Raw genomic sequence first — 23118 nt, 5'->3', positions numbered from 1 at the left:
AGGCGAAGCGCTGTCCCTGCTACACGACGAGGTAAATAGAATCCAGGCAGCTAATATTGACGCTGCTATTGTGGTTGTGGGCGGTTTCAATAGCGCCAATCTGAGAAAAGTGAAAAACTTCTACCAGCATGTGACTTGTAACACCAGAGGCGGTAATATTCTAGACCAGGGGTCGGCAACCCTAGGCACGCGTGCCCGCATTGGCACGCGGGAGCATTTTCATTGGCACAGGGGGCAGCATTTAAAAAAAAATTAATAAAAAAAAAATGTTTACTTTGCTTTGAAATATTAGTGAAATATTTTGCACTGTTGTCGCATTTATCTTGTTGAAATCCTCCCACAGGTTCTTTTTTGTAAGTCGACTGTTTTGCACACCCCTATGACAGCTATACAGCTGTTCCCATGGTGCTCAGCTGTCAGCAGTCAGCTGGCCTCCCGCACCCGCGCGCAGTTCCCAGGTAATCACAGTGCCGCGGTTGCATTCTGTATGTGCCGTCTTTCATGATGGCAACCCCTGCTAAGACAGTTAAAGCAAAGGAAATTCGGGCATTCCAGCACTCATGGAGAGACGACTACGGGTTTGTGTGTCAGAAGGACCGTGCTGTGTGTACTTTATGTTTAGAAAATGTAGTTTGCCGAACGTCAGGTGTGAAACGCCATTTTGAGACGAAGCATCAAAAAAGTTTCAGAGATCAGGCGGATAAGGCAGAATCGATTAAACGTGCCGTGGCCAGGTATGGAAAGCAAGCCAGCACCCTCAAAGTGTTCACGACTGCTAAAAACCACGCAACTGAAGTAAGCTATCGCATTGCTCATTGCATTGCGAAATGTGGAAAGCCATTCACTGATGGCGAGTATATCAAGGAGGCTTTTCTCTGTAGCTCAGATGTTTTGTTTGAAGGCTTGCCAAACAAAGACAATCAAATCAAGGATAAAAGATATCCCCATGTCAGCTCGAAGTGTCGAGCGACGCATCAACGAAATGTCAGAAAATATCAGAGAACAGCAAACAGCTGGATTAAAAGATGCTCCGGTGTGCAGCTTAAAGTGACCAACTACAGCCCCCAGATAACGAAGCTCAGTAAAGCAAAACAGGGCCAGGGATCTCACTGACAGCGACAGGTAGGCAGCTGTTTATTTTCCTACACATGGGGCTGCATGTTAACTTGAACGTCTCTCTCTCTCTCTCTCTCTCTCTCTCTCTCTCTCTCTCTCTCCTCTCTCTCTCTGGCCTTGCTCCGGTGGAGGGATTGCCATCATGTTAACGTTAGCCTCAGTTAAACCTTGTGACGACTGAGCTGTGTTCTGTGTTCTGAGCTGTGTTCTGTGTTCTAAGCTGTGTTCGGTGTTCTGAGCTGTGTTCTGGTCATCTGACACTACACATATTTAATTGAGACCCTTTATTATTTCAATTGAGCTGGAAATACATTGATACATCATTCAGTAACATTTTCAGAGCCTTATAACAAAAACATTATTACGGTCACCATTGTGACCAGTGGGATTAATCAACAAATTGTATTCTTTATTTTTCTATTTCATTTTAACATTGCACATGTTAAAAGGGAGAGGGCAACGCCATTTCTTTTTACTCAAAATGTGAGTATTACCAAGTCAACTTGTGTTCTTAAAACAATGACAATAAACATAGTTTTATTAGGTAGAAATAGTGTGGTTGTGTACTTATTTTTCTGTTAACTTATTATGGATTGAAAACTGAAAACCTTAATGCACAGTAACTGAACTCAATCTTTTTAAGTTCTGGTAACTTTTTTTTTTTTTTTTTTTTACAGTGTAGTCTTGCGATCAATCGAAACTTCTTTACACGTTATACCTCACATTCACCCATTCATTGACACATTGTGGTGTTCTCCATTAGGCCTGTAGGTGGAGCTATGACACAGCATTGATTGATTGAAAACTTTATTTAACAGATTGCAGAATGGGTACAGTACAGTACAGCTCAATACATACAATTGTTAAGGGGATGCAGACCAGAGAAAGACTTTCGTCTTGTTTAACGTACAGTACAGCACACGTACAGTACACACACGTACAGTACACACACGTACAGTACAGCACACGTACAGTACAGCACACGTACAGTACAGCACACGTACAGTACACACACGTACAGTACACACACGTACAGTACACACACGTACAGTACACACACGTACAGTACACGTACAGTACAGCACACGTACAGTACAGCACACAAACAGTACACGTACAGTACAGCACACGTACAGTACAGCACACATACAGTACACGTACAGTACAGCACACGTACAGTACAGCACACATACAGTACAGCACACGTACAGTACACACACAATGGGCAAATGTGAGTGAAATGGTCGCACTGTATGCAGCTGTTTGTCTGCTGTCGCACTGTTTGCATTCCCCCCCCAACTCAGATTTAGGGTTGATACAACCATCATAATAATATTGTTAATAATAACAATAACGATGTAATAATGTAAGAATTATCATTAAAAATACCTGATTATGAGAAAAAATTATTACGATGCATGGCATATTGTTGATATGGCACACTAGTTACAACTATATTTCAAACTGGCACTTCATGTCAAAAAGGTTGCTGACCCCTGTTCTAGACCAGGTGGTTCCAAGGCTCATTCTGCTAGTGGCTTCGGCAAGTCGGATCATGTCGCCATCTTCCTCTCCCTGGAGTATAAACAAAGACTCAAACGCGCGCCGGTAGTCTCGCGAGAGGTGCAGAAGTGGACTGTCGAATCAGAGGGCACGCTCCGAGCTGCACTGGAATGTACAGACTGGGGTGTGTTCCGCGATAACACAGATAACATCAATGACTACACGGAGACAGTGCTGGACTTTGTTCGTACTTTGGTGGAAGAAAGAATCCCCACTACCACAATTAGAGTTTACCCAAACCAAAAACTCTGGGTAGACAAATCCGTCCGTGACGCTCTGAAAGCGCGCACCTCAGCATACAACGCCGGGCTTGTGGCAGGCAACATGAATGACCACAAGGTGGCGAGATACAACGTCAGAAGAGTAGTAATAGAAGCAAAGAGGCGCTACAGGAATAAAATTGAACTCCAATATGAACAGGCTGACTCTAGATCTATGTGGCAGGGCCTCAGAACGATGACAGATTACAAAGGCACCTCCCTCAAGCTGAACAGTGACATCTCCTTAGAAAATGATCTCAACACCAGCCTACAAGCCACTGCAAGGGAGGGGGGGGGGCGCTGCTGATGGAGACTCAGTGTTCAGGGTAACATGAGGTGAGGAGGACCTTTAAGAAAGTGAATATCAGGAAGGCAGCAGGACCGGACAGCATCCCCGGCCGCATCCTAAAAGTCTGTGCCGACCAACTGGCCCCGGTATTCACTGACATATTTAACCTGTCCTTGGAACAGGCTGTCATCCCCACCTGCCTGAAGAAGTCCACTATTATCCCTGTACTCAAAAAATCCAAGCCTGCTTGCCTCAACGACTATCACCCTGTAGCTCTCACCTCCATAGCCATGAAGTGCTTTGAGAAGCTAGTGAAGGGCTACATCTGCTCCTCCCTCCCCATCAACATGGACCCCCTGCAATTTGCATACCGCCCCACCAGGTCCACGGAGGACGCCATAGCCCATGTGCTGCACACAGCAGTAGGGCTGCAACTAATGACTATTTTGGTAGTCGACTAATCTGTCGATTATTTTTTCGATTAGTCGACTAATCGAAAAACAATTATATAAAAAAAATATATATAATTTTTTATTTGTTTTTTTCACTACCTATCTTTGTGAAAGTGGCTTCTCAGCTCTGGTCCAGCTGAAGACAGAGCAGAGGAACAGATTGGACATTGAGCATGACCTCAGAGTTGCTTTGAGACTCTTGTCAGGACCAAACAACATCCACAGTTATCCCATTAGTTCCCCCAAACTTACTGTCGGTCTGTTATGTTAAGCTAAGAAGTCTTCAGCTGGACCAGAGCTGAGAAGCCACTTTCACAAAGATAGGTAGTGCAAAAAAAATTTTTTTTAATGACTAATCGACGCAACAATATCTCGTCAACGATTTTTCATAATCGACATTGTCGATTATGTCGACTAATCGTTGCAGCCCTACACAGCAGCATCACACCTGGACAAGAGGCAGGGGAACTATGTGAGAATGCTGTTCATCGACTACAGCTCAGCATTCAATACCATAGTCCCCTCCAAACTCATAGCCAAGCTCAGGGACCTGGGCTTGAACTATGACCTCTGCCAGTGGGTCTTGGACTTCCTGACGGGCAGACCCCAGGTGGTGAGAGCAGGCAACTGCACCTCCTCATCCATCATTCTCAACATAGGGGCCCCCCAGGGCTGTGTTCTGAGCCCCCTACTCTACTCCCTGTACACACATGACTGTGTGGCACAGCGGAACAACAACACAATCATCAAATTTGCTGACGACACAGTAGTGGTGGGCCTGATCTCTGCAAACGACGAGAGGGCCTACCTGGAAGAGGTCAAGGTCCTAGCGGGATGGTGTCAAGAGAACAGCCTCTCCCTGAACGTCAGCAAAACAAAGGAGATGATTGTGGACTTTAGGAGGTCGGGGGTCAGGGACTACAGCCCCCTCAGCATCAACGGGGCACCGGTTGAGAGAGTGAACAGTTTTAAGTACCTCGGAGTCCACATATCCGAGGACTTGACATGGACCACACACATTGACAGTGTTGTGAAGAAGGCACGACAACGCCTCTACTTCCTCAGGCGCCTAAGGAAGTTCCAAGTCAGTCAGAAGATCCTTAAGAACTTCTACTCATGCACAATAAAGAGCATCCTGACTGGCAACATCACCTCCTGGTTTGGGAATAGCACTGCACAAGACCGTAGCAGACTACAAAGAGTGACACGTTCAGCCGAACGCACAATTGGAGGGGGGCTTCCCACTCTCCAGAACATTTACAACAAGCGGTGCAGGGGGAAGGCTAAGAGAATTATCAAAGACTCTAGCCACCCAAACAACTGCCTCTTTGAACTGCTGCGGTCAGGCAAGCAATACCGGAGTCTCATGGCAAGCACAGAAAGACTCAGAAGAAGCTTCTATCCCCAGGCCATCAGGATGCTCAACGAACAATAACACTATGTAACAACCATCAAATGCACCCAAAGCACACACATCCACATGCACACACTCACTTTAAACAAACAACTCACTGCAGCACCCACTTTATACACTTTAGAACACCTAAACACACTTTATATTTATTGATAAATAATTTGCACTACAACCCATACCTCATTACACCTTACTGTAAATTGTACCTAAATTGTACCTCATCCCATTTCTGCTTTGCACTATATAGTATATTGTATATTAGTATATTGTATAGTATATTGTATGGTAACTCAGTTACTTCTACCCTGCATTGAACATTGTACATACTGAACACTTGTGCCTACGTACGTGACTTCTATTTTATACTTGCTATACGTATTTTATTTTATCTTATACTTATCTATTTTTTTTTGTCTAGCACAGTCTCTGGAGCGGAACAGAAAGAAGCATTTTGTATAAAAGTATTCTGTACTTCTGTATGACAACTAATAAAGAAACTTGAAACTAATAATACAAAATCTGGTCTCTGTGACTATCCCAGGTGCTGTTATCAGACATTCCAAACTCTCAGGGTGGCCTAAACCAATCAAAGTGTTGGCCTGCCAAGTGATGTTCCCAGGGTCCCACATCAGAGATCTAACACCACCATTGTGTTCCTCGTCGAGGAAGTGTGCAACTAAACTGCCTTCTGATTCTGCTTGAAGCTGCCGGTTGCCTCTGGGAGTTTGTGGAAAACCTTTGTTGTGAAGGCTAGCTCTGTGGTGGAAGTCGAGCTGGTCAAACTAGAGGTGGTGGCAGAGAGAAGGATGAGAAGGAAGCTGGCCGCTATCCTGGAGAACCCCTTCCACCCCCTCTATGAGGAGCTAGTCAAGATGAGGAGCCACAGACTCATACCGTACCATACCGACTCATGGCGTATATCATGCCAGTTAGGATACCTTGTGTTTACTGCACCTGTGTATACTGTTTACTTTACTTACTCATAGTATATATTCAGATTCTAATTCTTAATTTCCAATATTTATGTAACATATAATGTAACTGATAGGGGCACTGGCGCTGCTCTGATGGCTGCCTTTCTGATCGCTCCGACGAGACTGTGCTTTATTTTGTTAATTTTTATAGTATTAGGAGTTTTATTTGCACCAACTGTTGGTGCATTATATGTGTATGACCGTCAGTCAATCATTGACATTGGATTAAGAAAAACTTACCGTTTGGATTGCTCTCTGGATCGGATCGCTGAACAGCAGAAATGGCCCGCCGAGATCCTTTGTTATGCCGGCCATGGACAAGACCAAAAGCCGCCGCGAAGACGAGGAAAGAGAGCCGGGGTCCGGAACAGACTGAGGTCCAAACGACACAGAACCACATTGCCCAGCATATTGTTGGCCAATGTGCAATCGATAGGAAACAAATTGGACGACATCAGAGCAAGGATCCAATTCCAGAGGGACATTCGGGATTGTAACGTCCTCTGTTTCACAGAAACTTGGCTGAGTCCAGATGTCCCGAATCATGCAATAGAACCGGCAGACCACTTCTTCGTTCTACGCAAAGACCGGACGGCATTAGAGTCACTAAAGACGAGAGGAGGCGGCATTGCCTTCATGATAAACAAGGAGTGGTGCGATTTAGGCAACACAAAGGAATTGTCTAACCACTGCTCCCCAGACCTGGAGTTTATCACGATAAAATGTCGACCCTTCTTCCTCCCAAGAGAGTTAACGTCCATCATCCTCATCGGAGTGTACATTCCACCACACGCGAACACTGAGGTCGCACTTTCAAAACTTCACGACGAGGTAAACAAACTCCAAGCAGCTAATGTTGACGCTGCCATTTTGGTCTTGGGGGATTTCAACAGCGCGCGTCTTAAAAAGGTGCTGCCGAATTTCTATCAGCATGTGACCTGTCCCACCAGAGGCGAGAACATATTAGACCATGTATACTCGCAATTTAAGAATGGGTACAAGTCACAGGCTCTTAGTCCATTCGGTAAAAGCGATCACGCCGCCATTTTTCTTTTGCCTAAGTACAAACAGAGTCTCAAGCGAACGCCGGTGGTCTCGCGAGAGGTTAAGCGTTGGGCCGTGACGTCAGTGGAGTCACTCCAAGCAGTGCTGGGAAGCACAGAATGGAGTGTATTCCGTGATAACACAGCCAATATTAACGAATACACCGAAACGGTGATTGACTATGTCTGTACTCAGGTAGAAGTAATAATCCCCACCACCAAAATTAATATCTACCCAAATCAAAAGCCCTGGGTAGACAAATCCGTCCGTGGGGCTCTGAAAGTGCGCACATCAGCATACAACACCGGGCTGGTGACAGGCAACATGGAAGAACACAAGATGGCAAGATACAACGTCAGGAGAGCAGTAATAGAGGCAAAACGGCGTTACAGGGATAAAGTTGAACTTCAGTTTGAACAGGCTGACTCTAGAGGCATGTGGCAGGGCCTCAGAACAATGACAGACTACAAAGGAACCCCCCTCAAACTGAACAGTGACATCTCCTTAGCAAATGATCTCAACTCCTTCTATGCGAGGTTTGAGGCTGTGAACAACAACACCAGCCTACAAACCACGGCAATGGGGGGGGGGGGGTCTGCTGATGGAGACTCAGTGTTCAGGGTAACAGAGCATGAGGTGAGACGGATCTTTAAAAAAGTGGATATCAGGAAGGCAGCAGGACCGGACGGCATCCCCGGCCGCGTCCTAAAAGTCTGTGCCGACCAACTGGCCCCGGTATTCACTGACATCTTCAACCTGTCCTTGGAACAGGCCGTCATCCCCACCTGTCTGAAGAAGTCCACCATCATCCCTGTACCCAAAAAATCTACGCCCGCTTGCCTCAACGACTACCGCCCTGTAGCCCTCACCTCCATAGCCATGAAGTGCTTTGAGAAGCTAGTGAAGGGCTACATCTGTTCCTCCCTCCCCATCAACCTGGACCCTCTGCAATTTGCATATCGCCCCAACAGGTCCACGGAGGACGCCATAGCCCATGTGCTGCACACAGCAGCATCACATCTGGACAAGAGGCAGGGGAACTATGTGAGAATGCTGTTCATCGACTACAGCTCAGCATTCAATACCATAGTCCCCTCCAAACTCATAGCCAAGCTCAGGGACCTGGGCTTGAACTATGACCTGTGCCAGTGGGTCCTGGACTTCCTGACGGGCAGACCCCAGGTGGTAAGAGCCGGCAACTGCACCTCCTCATCCATCACGCTCAACATAGGGGCCCCCCAGGGCTGTGTTCTGAGCCCCCTCCTCTACTCCCTGTACACACATGACTGCGTAGCACAGCGGAACAACAACACCATCATCAAATTTGCTGATGACACAGTAGTGGTGGGCCTGATCTCTGCCAACGACGAAAGGGCCTACCTGGAAGAGGTAGAGAACCTGTCACAGTGGTGTCAGGAGAACTGCCTCTCCCTGAACGTCAGCCAAACAAAAGAGATGATTGTGGACTTCAGGAGGTCGGGGGTCAAGGACTACAGCCCCCTCAGCATCGACGGGGCACCAGTTGAGAGAGTGAACAGTTTCAAGTACCTCGGAGCCCACATATCCGAGGACTTGACATGGACCACACACATTGACAGTGTTGTGAAGAAGGCACGACAACGCCTCTACTTCCTCAGGCGCCTAAGGAAGTTCCAAGTCAGTCAGAAGATCCTTAGGAACTTCTACTCATGTACAATAGAGAGCATCCTGACCGGCAACATCACCTCCTGGTTTGGGAATAGCACTGCAAAAGACCGTAGCAGACTACAAAGAGTGACACGTTCAGCCGAACGCACAATTAGAGGGGGGCTTCCCACCCTCCAGAACATTTACAACAAGCGGTGCAAGGGGAAGGCTAAGAGAATTATTAAGGACTCGAGCCACCCGAACAACTGCCTCTTTGAACTGCTGCCGTCAGGCAAGCGATACCGGAGTCTTATGGCGAGCACAGAAAGACTCAGAAGGAGCTTCTATCCCCAGGCCATCAGGCTGCTAAACGAACAATAATCGCTAAACGAACAATAATCACTATGCAACAACCATCAAATGCACACAGCACACACACCCACACGCACACACTCACTCAAACAAACAACACACTGCAGCACCCACTCTCCACACTTTAGATCACACAAACACACTTACACTTTATATTTATTGATAAAGGATTTGCACTACAACTCGTACACCTACTGTGAATTGTACCTAAACTGCACCTCGTCCATTTATGCCTTGCACTATATAGTATAGTATTGTATATTAGTACACTGCACAGTATTGTATATTGTATGGTAACTACGTCTACGAACATTGTACATATGTCTAAACTGAACACTGTGACCTCTTTTTTTACTTCTAATTTTTACTATTTTTACTATGTTTTTATTTCATACTTATCTTGTCATGCACAGTCTCTGGAGCGCAACAGTAAGAAGCATTTTGTACAAAAGTATTCTGTACTTCTGTATGACAACTATTAAAGAAACTTGAATAGGGCATATAGACCCCCATCTGCAGCTTTGATTACACTGTTTACTTATTAATTATATTGTTTACACTGGGTTTTTGTTTCATCTTTTTTTTTTATATTCATTATTATAAGGTCATTCTTGCTCATCTCTCCGAAATTGCTAACCCCATCTTTAACACATTGGTCGCCAAGAACGAGTTACGCTGTTTTTGCCCGCCATGCGTTGAACGCCAAGAACGACTTACGCCGTTTTTGGGATCAATATTTATTTTTTTCGCCATGGCATTCATAATTCATCCAGCCAACCTCCGGACTGCAGCGGGACCCTGTATGAGATTGCAACGGCTCAATACCGCCGCCTGGTGGATGGTCGGGCGAGTTACACTCTCGCCAAAACCGGAAGTGGTGATCGGTGCGTCGAGGAAATCCCTCCGGCAGTGATATCTTGTTACGTGGCTCCAGACAAACACTATAGTGCATTTGGATCGCTTTCTAAACTTAATAATCGATATGATTTCGGCGTTTATTGCGCCTTACAAACCGGAAATGGATCTAGGAGATCGGCGTCAAATAATTGGGATATTTTTCCTCCAGTCTCATCGGTAAGAGGACAGTAACGTTATTTTCAGCCCGATTGTTTATTCATTTCACTGCAAACCATCTGATCAATATATCAACCCATACTAAATAAAGCCGTTACTGACGATCAAGGAATTATAAACGACCCCCCCCCCCCTTTCCTTCACGCATGATGAAGCATAATGTATACCGGTCATATACATTTGATATTTTTTTTTTTTTTTTTTTTTTTATCTTTTTTCCCCTCCTTTTTCCTCTGATTTTCTCCCATCCCAATGTTAGTCGTTATGCCAATTCCCAATCCCCTTCCTGGTCGCTGCGCACTTACCCCCCACAGTCGGTCTGGGAGAGTGGAGGCTATCACGTGCTTCCTCAGACACACGTCCAGCCAATCAACCGCTTCTTTTCACCTGGCAGCGCGGATTCTCACTGAGAGGGCGTAGCGTGTGGAAGGATCACACTATCCCACTTAGATCCTATCCGCGCTTAGCCGGCGCCCCGACCGAACTGTAGGAGTCGCTGTTTACAACGACCCGGACCCACCCCGCCAGCTTCTCCCACCCTCTAATACTGCCAATTGTATTAGTGTGAACGGCCAGCCAAGCTGGTGACAACCCTGGAGCTGTGAGCTGGATTCGAACAGGCAAATCCAGCCGCTCCGGGGTTGGTGACGAACGCAATCTCCGTTACGCCACCTGACCGCCCCATACATTTGAATTTTTTAATATAGCATGTATAGGAAAGAAACGCCAATCGATTATCTATCATATGCGTCAGGGCCTATAACTAGTGTTTTTGGAATTACAGCAGAAAAGATTAAAAACATACTTATATTCTCAACGCTATTAACAAGTCAAGTCAAGAGTTTTATTTGTCACGGCATACAAGCATACAGTGAAATGCGGGGGGTCTTGCCCGCAACGATTGTGCATAATACAATAATACAATAGTAAGAATCCAATAGGATGCGAACGACATTTGTGCAATAATACAAGTAATCAAAGTAGGGCATATCGGTATATGTACATGAGTTTTTACAAGAGCATGGTAAGACATGCTAGGTCCTGTGGTAGTGCAGTACACTGTTAGCTATGGATGAGGCACTGGGTCTTTATGTACACTGTTATACAATGCTATATTATACAATCTCAAGTTATACTATACTATTTTTTAAAGTGACCTTTCATTTTGTAAAGTGACCATAAGTGTGAGCGTGTGCAGCATATGAGTGTGTGTGTTCATGTTAAAGTGGCTGCTAGTGTGTGAGCGTGTACAGTGTGTGTGTTGTGTGTGTGCTCATGTGTGCTTGTGTGTTGAGAGTTCAGTGTTCAAGGCTCTGATGGCCTGGGGGAAGAAGCTGAGCCGAAGTCTATCTGTCCTAGTTGCTGGTGTTCGCAGGCGTTTGCCTGACCGCAGCAGCTTGAACAAGCTGTTGTTGGGGTGGTGAGGGTCTTTCATTATTCTGCAGGCTCTGGATTTGCACCTCTTGTTGTATAGGACCTGCAGGGGTGGTAGTGCAATACCCGTAGTATGCTCGGCTGAGCGTACCACTCTCTGTAGGGCCTTCTTGTCCTGTGCCGTGCTGTTTCCATACCAGGCAGTGATGTTTCCAGTCAGGATGCTCTCTACAGTGTCTCTCTACATTCATCTACGATAGATAATCGATGTTGAATGGGCCATAGTAATGTCAATATAGCAATACAATTTAAAAGGTTATAGCCCTGCAAAGAAGGTAAACATCTCCATAGGCTTTCAACGGTGGCAGACTGGGTACTTTGATGGGCACAACCCCCGGCGCCCAATGTGTTAAGGGGCTTTCAGATAGGATGCCATAACTACACCCAAGTGCTCTGAAACCCATTACCTCCAGTGCCTTGCACCTTGATTCTGCCATGTTCAACTGTACTGTGTAGAAACAAGCCAGTCAGAGGAGGAATTTGATACTGGCAGAATTAGAATTCACTACAGAAACATTTCCAAAAATGAGGCCATACCATTGTGTATTTAAACAATGCAATGAAGCTCTTATTATCTAAAGTCTTACTCCTCTCGTCCACGTGTTCCCAGAACATCTAGTCAGATTTGTGTTGAACAGGTGACGAGCGCAGAGCAAACTACTTCCCACATTGTGAAAGCAATTACTTTAAAATAAAATGGATTATTACATAGACAGATGCCTCTGTTGTTGCTGTTGATATTGCTCTGCACATTGTAATGGCTGCATTTATATATAGCGCTTTTATCCAAAGCACTTTCCAATTTGTTCCTCACAGTTTACCCATTCACTCACACACCGATGGCAGAGGCAACCATGCAAGGTGCCAACCTGCACATTGGGAGCAATTAGGGGTTAAGTGTCTTGCTCAAGGAGACTTTGACACACTGCCCGGGAGGAGTGGGAACCTCCGGATTACCAGACGACTGCTCTACCTCCTGACCCACTGTCGCCCCACATTGTCTTTTATTTGACTGTTACTACTGGTGTATATAACCTGTCCAGCCACTTGCCTCCCAGTGTAAGCGAGTGGATTTGAACCTGGGACCATAGGATCCAGAGGCGGCCATGCGCACACTTTCCCAGGGTTAAGGCACTGAGATTCCTCCCCCATTGCTACTTGAACCTGGATACAGATTCACAGTTAGATCCCACAAATAGATTTGAACCTGGGACCATAGGATCCACAGGTGGCCGCACTAACCATCTGAGCTAAAGGGTCAGCCCCGTTAGTAGATGCTGGTTGACTGACTGACACCAGTTAGCCCACCTTGCTGATCCTCTGGGTCACAGTGCTTAGTCTAGTCTAGTTTACACCAGTTAGCCCACCTTGCTGATCCTCTGGCTCAGAGTGCTTAGTCTAGTCTAGTTTACACCAGTTAGCCCACCTTGCTGATCCTCTGGCTCAGAGTGCTTAGTCTAGTCTAGTTTACACCAGTTAGCCCACCTTGCTGATCCTCTGGCTCAGAGTGCTTAGTCTAGTCTAGTTTACACCAGTTAGCCCACCTTGCTGATCCTCTGGGTCAGAGGGCTTAGTCTAGTCTAGTTTACACCAGTTAGCCCACCTTGCTGATCCTCTGGGTCAGGGTGCTTAGTCTAGTCTAGTTTACACCAGTTAGCCCACCTTGCTGATCCTCTGGCTCAGGGTGCTTAGTCTAGTCTAGTTTACACCAGTTAGCCCACCTTGCTGATCCTCTGGCTCAGAGTGCTTAGTCTCCTCTTGTCTGGTCGTTGTCGGCTCCCCCTGGGCTTTGGACTCTCCCTTGGGGATCTTGGATGCCGGAGGCGTCTGTGCCAGGAGGGTCTCTGGGGCGTCCACCCTGTGTGCCAGGAGGGTCTCTGGGGCGTCCACCCTGTGTGCCAGTGCACCAAAGAGAACAGAATGAGGAAATCAACATGAGAACACGGTACGACTGTGTGACGCCGCCTGTGAAACAACAAACGTTCAACAGTGGTTTCAGCGGGCATGATGTTAATATCCGGACACGTTAATGGGCTGCATTATATATTATATATATATATATATCGCGCTTTTATCCAAAGCTCTTTACGACTCGCGCCTCACACTCACCCGTTCACTCACACACGACGGCGGAGGCGACCATGCAAGGTGCCGACCTGCTCATCGGGAGCAGTGAGGTGTTCAGCGTCTTGCTCAAGGACACTTCGACACGCTGCCGGGAGGAGCCGCAATCTAACCGGGAACCTTCAGATTACCAGACAGCCGGTCTACCTCCTGAGCCACTGTTAATACTGCGATAAGCACAGCACCCCCTAGGGACAGACATGTGAAATCCCTGGGTGATGTGCGTATGTGATGTATAACTAACGGAGGTACTGCAAGTCCCTGGAAATTGTGACCGCGTTTGACCTCCAGTGTGTCGGGCTAGAAGATATCAAAGGAGCCGCGAGTGAATGTTGGTGCTTTTGAAGAATCACTTCCTCTCCTCCATCTGCCCGCCTTCCCGCTACATTTTCCTCACTTCCTTACACTTGTCTTTTCATCTTCTCCTTTTTTCCTTCTCGCACGATCCCCAGAGTTTGCTTCGGGCCAGAAAGCTGCAGCAGCAGCTCAGCCAATCTGGTGCGCAGCTCCGCCTTGCTGGAGATCTGAGGGGAGAGGAGGAGAGAGATTGGTCGCACTCACCGACTTCACATGTTGTTTATATGCACTCACCGACTTCACATGTTGTTTATATGCACCACTCACCGACTTCACATGTTGTTTATATGCACCACTCACCGACTTCACATGTTGTTTATATGCACCACTCACCGACTTCACATGTTGTTTATATGCACCACTCACCGACTTCACATGTTGTTTATATGCACCACTCACCGACTTCACATGTTGTTTATATGCACCACTCACCGACTTCACATGTTGTTTATATGCACCACTCACCGACTTCACATGTTGTTTATATGCACTCACCGACTTCACATGTTGTTTATATGCACGGCCAACACATTCTTCCGTCCTATATTCAAAAGGTTGCAACTTGCAATAGCATCACTCTTTGATTCTTAATCAGACTACATAACTATAATGTCAATCCGAAACTTTCTAAGCATCTCTCAATACTAAAGGGAATGTCTCATGTAGTTGAGCAGATTGATGCCCTGTGAACAGCGTCGTCATTCCTCATTTCTTCTTGGTGCAGGTGATGGCAGGAGACATCAGATGAGCAATTAAGCATCCATTGATCGCACACAAGGCTGAGGTAGCAATTCAGTTAGAAATGTCTGACTTAACCCTGCACAGACTCGAGCACAGTGTGTATTACGACTGAGAAGAGTATACAGACCCTCATCGGCACGTTATTTTCTGTTTACTTTTATTCATATTTTTATACTGTCCTGTAATTTATGTTTTTTATCAACTATAGCCTATGTATTATCTTCCATTCCTGCCTATACCTGTACCTGGGGGACCTTGTTTACATGGGGGGGACCCTGATGTAAACAAGACAAAAGTCTTTCTCAGGGTCCTATTCCCCGTACCTAGTTCAACTAAGTCGATCAAAAGTCCCATTAGCCAGATTCAATTAACCTGATGTTTGAAACCAGGCTTTCCCTGTTCCTCGAACGCTGATTCACTCTCATTAATTAAAGTTAATTCGAACCAGACTTGATACTCGGGATAATTGCACGCGGCCAACTCACCTGAAAAGACAGCAGGTGTCGATCGCAGAAATCCTGATTTTCTAACGGCATTGATTGATTGATTGAAAACTTTATTAACAGATTGCAGAATGGGTACAATACAGTACGGCGCAATAGCCTCGCCGACAAGTTAAATGCATATCTATAGGCTCATTTTAAGTCCCTCATTACCCCAATCAATCATATTTATTTAAATGTGCCTGCTGGCAGTAGGCTTAACACTTTGAGTGCCAGCAGGGGGCGCACGATTTATCGCTTGAATGCCAGCCGTTTGGTTTGAGACTGATTTTCCGATATTTCATGATTTTCGTGGAGCTATTTCTATATTCTATATTATGGCTATGTGTCTAATACGCCCGTCGCTTATCAATGACTTGCTTGCAGTCAACATGTACGAAACGGATTGTTTTTATCGGTACATTTCCGTTTTATACCGTTTTGAAAAACTGATGTTTTTGGACATTTCCAGAAAATAAAAAAGATTCTGTGATAATAGCTCTTTAGTGGAATACACAAAACACGTTGTCATTTTTCTGCCTATTTATGAATCGTTTTCAAATAAATGCTAGATTATCGATAGTATATGTGTACTTATGCTGCACGCTAGAGAAGCGGGCTGAAAAATCGATTATCTATTTCCTGGTCAGCACACACACACATACACATATAGGGGACACGTTGAGATATGTGAAAAAAAACTCTGATTACCCCAAGACTGGTAAAATAGATTCCTTACCTCACATCAGATGTTCTCCAAAAAGATTCTTCCAATTCCTGATCGCCATTCCAAATATCGATCGCGTTTATTGATTCAGCGTTGAGTGCTGGAAATACATAATCCACGCTGTTCTGAGGGTCGGCGATGACTGCAATAGGCTCGGGTTACATGCCTGAGAAGTCAAATGTGGATTCCGGATTTTTCTTTTCTCATCCATTTTTATTGAGTCCAATCCAATGCGTGCATTACCATCCGGGAGACGATAGAGGGCGGTATTTTCCCTGTTCGAGCTCAGAGACAGTCCCAATGGTAACGTGAGGCTAGATTGATGAAAAATTCATGGAAATCGCTAATAAAAGAAATAATAATTTCTCGTCCTTGGCACTCAAGCACTGCACCGCTGCTGAATGCATATAGGGGAAACACTGCCTTGTGTGCCTACCTCTAGGTCATATGAGCTTGGTACACTACAATCAGTATAGGCCTAATACCAACGCTGTGGTCCTGTCAGATCGTGTTTTCTCCAGAAGACATAAAACGGAGATTGTTTTTACATTGTTACACACTTAGCCATTCTGCCCCTAGTGGCGGCTCACGTGCATGGCACTTTGTGTACAACCATTTCAATCTATTTTGTTTTTCCAAATCCTAAATCGAGATGTCCCCTGTACTGAAACCGGTAGTACTCTGTAGCTATAATCCTAACCTGGGAAACTAGACACTAACGTTACACACTGAAATCTATTCAGGAGTACACGACAAATGGCGAGTTGATGAAAGATGACAAGGAAAGATGAAATTACCTACCTGGGTTCCCTCCTAGAGGCAAATCTTTCCTGTGACAAAATGGCATCCAATGTAATAAAAAAAAGTCAACCAACGAACTAGATTCTTGTACCGGATCTCCTCTCTGGTAAACAAGAATACCCTGAAGACTCTGGCAGGAGCACTCATTCAAGGGTACTACGACTATGCTTGCACCTCAAAGGCGCTAAAAACAAGATTACAAACATCACAAAACAAACTGGTCAGACTTCTACTTGACCTTACCCCTAGAACCCACCTCACCCCTGCCCACTTTGACAACCTAGGATGGCTTAGAGTAGACGACAGAGTACAGCAACTTGCAATGGGCCTGGTCTACAAGATAGAAGATACACTATACGACTAAGGTACCCATGTACATGTCAAAATACTTCCCAAAGGTCAGTGAATACCACGACCACAACACCAGAGGAAGCTCAACAAATCATGTTAAACCCAGATTCGGCTCAAACAAGGGACTAAACACATTTCGCAATTATGCCACATCAATGTGGAACGCCCTACCCTACCCAAAGCTGTAAAGGAATGTGAATCCCTACCCACATTCAAAACCGCTCTTAAAGAGCACCTACGGGAGGCTGCAATTCGAAACTGGCCACCGTAAATGTCCAAACCCCCCCACCCCCACCTAATAGACAGTCTCCTCCCCACTGCATGTATTCTCTCCCCGCCGTATGTATATTTCTCTCCCACCCACCCACCCCCTCCAAATGTACAGTCTCCTCCACACCGTATGTATATATTCTCTCCCCACAGTATGTATATTTCTCTCCCACCCACCCACCCCCCCTAATGTACAGTCCCCTCCCCATCATATGTAGATACTCTGTCAGGATCTATGGGTAACAGTACTGTATATTTGAATACCGTATATGTCACAAATGTAACAGTACTAAATACTTGTATGTCATGTATGTCCCTATACCATAAATGTCATGTATATCATAAATGTCACTATGAATTGAAAATGGGGGACCCTGATGTAAACAAGACAAACGTCTTTCTCTGGTCTGCATCCCCTTAACAATTGTGTGTATTGAGCCGTACTGTATTGTACCCATTCTGCAATCTGTTAAATAAAGTTTTCATTCATTCATGAAGTTGATGAAGTTCTCTCCCCACCGTATGTATATTTCTCTCCCACCACCCCCCCCCCCCCCCTAATGTACAGTCTCCTCCCCATCATATGTATATTCTGTTAGGATCTCTGGGTAACAGTACTGTATATTTGCATATCATATATGTCACAAATGTAACAGTACTATATACCTGTATCATGTCATGTATGTCCCTATGCCATAAATGTCATGATGTCATATATGTTGTGTATGTCATAAATGTCACTATGAATTGAAAATGGGGGACCCTGATGTAAACAAGACAAACGTCTTTCTCTGGTCTGCATCTCATTGCATTTCATTCATTCATTCATTCATTCATTCATTCATGAAGTCTTCTGTACCTTGAATCTTTCCTCTGGGGTTGGAGTGATTTTGAGCTCCAGATTCTCAATCTGCCTCAATTTCTTCTGTAGTTTTCTCACCTCCCCCATCTCATCTGAACCCTCTTTCTAAGCACCAATAATTACTCAACTCCTCTCTAGCCAGAGACAGACCCGTTGACTCTCAAATTGACAGGGACTGGTAGCGCTGCAACATTCCACTTTGTTTTGTTGTATAAAGTTCCCAGAGATAACTCAGAGTCGGCTCTGTTGTGGGGAGACGTGTCGCCGGATGTTGAGGATAATGAGTGTGGATACTTGTCCTTACAGCGACATCGTGTGGAGGGACTACCAATGTTCATATCAAGAAAAAATAACATTGATTGATTGATTGATTGATTGATTGATTGATTGATTGATTGATTGATTGATTGATTGATTGATTGATTGATTGATTGATTGATTGAAAACTTTATTAACAGATTGCAAAACGGGTACAATACAGTACAGCTCAATACATACAATTGTTAAAGGGATGCAGACCAGAGAAAGACTTTCGTCTTGTTTACATCAGGGTCCCCCATTTTCAATTCATCATAACATATATGACATACATGACATACATAGACAGTACTGCTACATCTATACATTTATGATTACCAGATTTGCAAATACAGTACTGTTTGTGATACGAAAAGAGTCCAGAAAAGAGAGTATATACATTTGACGTAGAAACTGTACATTGGAGGAGGTTGGGTAGGTGGGGGGTTGGGTAGGAGGGGTGGGTGGGTGACACTGTACAACTGTACAAGCAAAACTGTACATTGGAATATTGACAAGACCATACTTGGTCATTTACTGTACATTGGGGGGGTTGTGTTAGGACATTTACAGGGGCCAGTTTCGAATTGCAGTCTCCCGTAGGTGTTTTTTGAGAGTGTTTTTGATAGTGGGTAGTGATTCACATTCCTTTACATGTACATGGGTACCTTGGTCGTGTAGTGTATCTTGTAGACCAGGCCCATTGCATGTTGCTACTCTAAGCCATCCTAGGTTGTCAAAGTGGGCAGGGGTGAGGTGGGTTCTAGGAGTAAAGTCAAGCAGTAGTCTGACCAGTTTGTTTTGAGATGTTTGTAATTTTGTTTTTAGCGCCTTTGAGGTGCTTTGGTACCATGAGGTGCAAGCATAGTCATAGTACCCTTGAATGAGTGCTCCTGCTAGAGTCTTCAGGGTATTCTTGTTTACCAGTGAGGAGATCCGGTACAAGAATCGTGTTCGTTGGTTGACTTTTTTTTTATTACATTGGATGCCATTTTGTCACAGGAAAGATTAGCCTCTAGGATGGAACCCAGGTAGGTAATATCTTCTTTCCTTGTGACAATATTGTCACCCACTGTAACTGAGAAGCCGTCGGTCTTGCTGAGTTTGTTATTTGAACCGAAGAGAATGGACTCTGTTTTGCCCATGTGTAATGATAGTTTGTTATCAGCGAGCCATATGCAGATTTTGCCTAGTTCTGAGCTGAGGGTTTTTTCAACCTGTAACTTGTTCTTGTCATAGACCAGCAGGGCTGAGTCGTCCGCAAACAGGAACAAGTTGCAGTCACAAGCTGACAACATGTCATTTGCATAAATTAGGAACAGTAGCGGACCTAGTATGCTTCCTTGTGGAACACCACAGCTCACTGTGAGGGGGGGGGGGATAGGGTACCGTTTACCTCCACCATCTGCTCTCTCCCCTCCAGGTAGGATTGCATCCAGCTCACTGATAGGCTATCAAAACCAATTGCTTTTAGCTTGTCAATCAGAATGGTGTGATTGACAGTGTCGAAGGCCTTTTGTAGGTCCAGCATGACCATGCCGCAGTATTTGCCCGCGTCCACCTCTTGTTTGATGTGGTCGTTTAAATAGAGAAGGCATGTGTCAGTGGAGTGGGATGTTCTGAAGCCAGATTGGAATTCGTAGATACGATTTTTTTCCGCGAGTTATTTTTCGACCTGTTCGTATAAAAAAATGTCCATGACTTTCGAGATGGAGGTAAGGATAGAAACAGGGCGGTAATTGCCAGGGTCTAATTTACTGCCTTTTTTGTGCAGGGGTGTTACTCTCGCAATTTTGAAGTCCTTGGGGACGTGTCCCTGTTTTATGGAGAGGTTTATTATGTGTGTGATGACTGGGGTGATGGCGGCTGCTGAGTCTCTGAGGAATTTAAAGGGGATGTTGTCATGGCCAGTGGCCTTGTTAGGTTGGAGGGCACTCAGTTTTTTGAGTACCTCATCTGTTGTTACCATTTCCAGTTTGAAGTCGTCTTTGTGGACCCCTAGGTTCTTGTAGTATGCTACTATGTGTTCTGCCCCATACTGCCCTGAGTGGGAGGGTAGTTTGTTTACCAGTGTTGTGGCTATGTTTGTGAAGAAACTGTTTAAGTAATTGGCTACATCCAGCTTGTCTGTGATGAGCGTGTTGTCCGTCTTTATGTTTATGTTTGAGAATCTGGTTTTAAGTTTTTTACTGCAGCCTAGTTGGTTATTGAGTAATTTCCAAAGTTCACGTGGTTTGTTTTTGTTTTCCTCGGTTTTGTCATTGATGACATTTTCTTTTGCTGTTTTGATCATGGAGTTTACATCATTTCTTAGTCTGTTTCTTTCCAGTTTGAGTTCAGTCACGTGGGCTAGGAGTTCACTGCTCGTGCTTTTGGTAAGCTTTGACTGACTTTTACGAAACTCAGAGCATTTTTTGTCTCTGGTTTTCATAGCGGTCAGTATTTCAGTGTGCATCCACGGCTCAGTGCGATTTTTTACCCTGGTGGTTCTTAGGGGGGCCATGTTGTTTAGTATCGTTGAAAATTTGGTTTTGAAACCAAGCCATGTTTCTTCAACCAGTGTATCATTGAGCTCATCTGACCAGTCCAGACTCTCCAGTTCAAGGTTAAAGGCCTCGCTAGAGTAGGTTTTGAGGTCTCTAGATGTGACTGTTTTGTGACAGCCAGCCTTTTGTTTTAGCTTTTTGCGGGTACAGAATATCATATAATGATCACTTAACATGCATGTATTATGTAAGTATCTACATTAATGTTCTTAGAATATTCTATTTAATGTTAAATAAATAGAATTATTTGAGGTACTGTGTTTGAGGCATTCAAATATCTCCCCCCAAACAATAGTAGGCTAGTGCACCTTTAACATTCCTTGCCACCAGGGGCGGCTAGGTGGTGTAGTGGGCAAGGCACTCGCCACCAGTGTGGAGACGCTAGGATTCGCGTGTTCGAATCCAGCTCTCCACATTGTTTTTCAGTTTGGCTGGTCGTCCGCAGTAATACACATTGGCCGTATTACGGGGAGGGAAAACTGAAGGGTGGGGATCGAACGTTGTGAACAAGCGACTCCTACAAGTCGGTTGGTGCGCCTGCGCAGTAGAATCAGGAAGTGTCGGGGGCAGCGTGAGCCTCCCACGCGTTACTCCTCGACACTGAGAGATCGAGCTGCGCAGGTGAAAAGATGCGACTGCTGTTACCTCAAGTACCGGAGGGGACTTGTGCTATGTATGACTTAGTCCACATTGCAGCCGGCTTGTGGGAGGCAAGAAACAGCGTTCGTGACAGGGGAGGGTTGAATTGGATGATACGAAATTGGGATGGGAGAAAATATGGAAAAATGGGAGAAAAAGTGGATAAAAAAAAAAAAAACATTCCTTGCCACCCTTCAGTTTATCAAAGCTTCTATATTATATAACAAAACAGTGTAACCAAATTAAGCCAATTATATTCTACAAACATATAGATTGAAAGGGGTGTGTGTTAGAAATGAGTTGTTATGCAATTGAATTTTTGTGTGATCAAATCTTTATTTAGTTTTTCAAACATGAAACAAAACATATCACAACACAATACTAATAACAATACATAAAAAGACATCCCAAAACATTAACTTAACACAACAATGACTAGACAATAAATGAGACAGACCGTACAGTTGCTATTTATTTTATTTCAAATTAATTTGACCTCACTCGCCGGAAGTGACATCATCGACACATACATTCTTTTGTCTCTCGACCTCACTCGCAGGAAGTGCAGCGCAGACCAGACAGCCAGCTGCTCTACAAGAAAGAAAAAAAAAAAAAAAAAAAAAACCGAAAGAGAAAAAACTCGATGAATACAGGATATTGGGCAAATTTGGAAACAATTTCCAAACTCTCCCGGCCCACGGGAACTCCGGCGGGAGAGACACGGAGTCGTCAGCACCGGTAAATACCAGTATTTTTCATGCAAATGATAGTATTTCTGTGGTTAATGTTCGCGACTTGCGCCGCAGCCGCCTCTCCCCCAGCCCGTCTCCACAGCCGGAAGTCTGCGAGATGCTCTTTTGGTTTTTTTATCATCTCTTCGTTTTTTTTTTTTTTTTTATCCTTCAGCTTTTTTTTGGCTTTGCTTTTAATTTCTCCCAGAGCGCCGTATGAGAGAGACATTGCTTTCGGACAAGTGTCTTTAATTAGGAGACTGTCTGGCCTATATTTCATGCATATATGAAGCATGTAAAGGAATCGAAATGGAGTCGCACTCCTGCACTACGGCTTATTGTAAACAAAAAAAGAATACCTGATTTGTGTCATTTCTTCAGATTACTACGCGCCTTTCGATGTCTTCGATCAAATCTATGTTGCTTTCTATCGAGGAAAGGGTCGGTTTACCACAAAATAGTTTGTTCTGTATGCCAACTCACGCAGAACTGGATCTAATTAACGTTACGTTGGTGTGTACACAATTACACAATCTCATCATATACTCTATACCGTATGTTAACTCAGTAAT

At 44.8% G+C, this 23118-nt stretch overlaps 2 protein-coding genes across 2 annotated transcripts in view; one reads left to right on the top strand and one right to left on the bottom strand.

The window, feature by feature from the left end:
• Nucleotides 1-18558, bottom strand: part of LOC311245876 (uncharacterized protein) — a 51047-nt gene extending 32489 nt beyond the window's left edge. Inside the window, 3 exon segments of the mRNA XM_084335903.1 lie at nucleotides 13340-13509; nucleotides 14148-14266; nucleotides 18331-18558. Of these exon segments, the coding sequence (XP_084192029.1) occupies nucleotides 13340-13509; nucleotides 14148-14266; nucleotides 18331-18420 (379 nt within the window). The 5' untranslated portion in view covers nucleotides 18421-18558.
• Nucleotides 18559-22396: 3838 nt separating this feature from the next.
• Nucleotides 22397-23118, top strand: part of znf384b (zinc finger protein 384 b) — a gene marked incomplete at its 3' end in the record, with an annotated part of 51541 nt that continues 50819 nt past the window's right edge. The window contains 1 exon segment of the mRNA XM_084336041.1: nucleotides 22397-22553.

This window comes from Notolepis coatsorum (genome assembly GCF_963971535.1).
Source record: "Notolepis coatsorum genome assembly, chromosome: 19".
Lineage (NCBI taxonomy): Eukaryota > Metazoa > Chordata > Actinopteri > Aulopiformes > Paralepididae > Notolepis > Notolepis coatsorum.
Note: the sequence above shows the minus strand (reverse complement) of the source record. Positions and strands in the feature narration are given on the sequence as shown.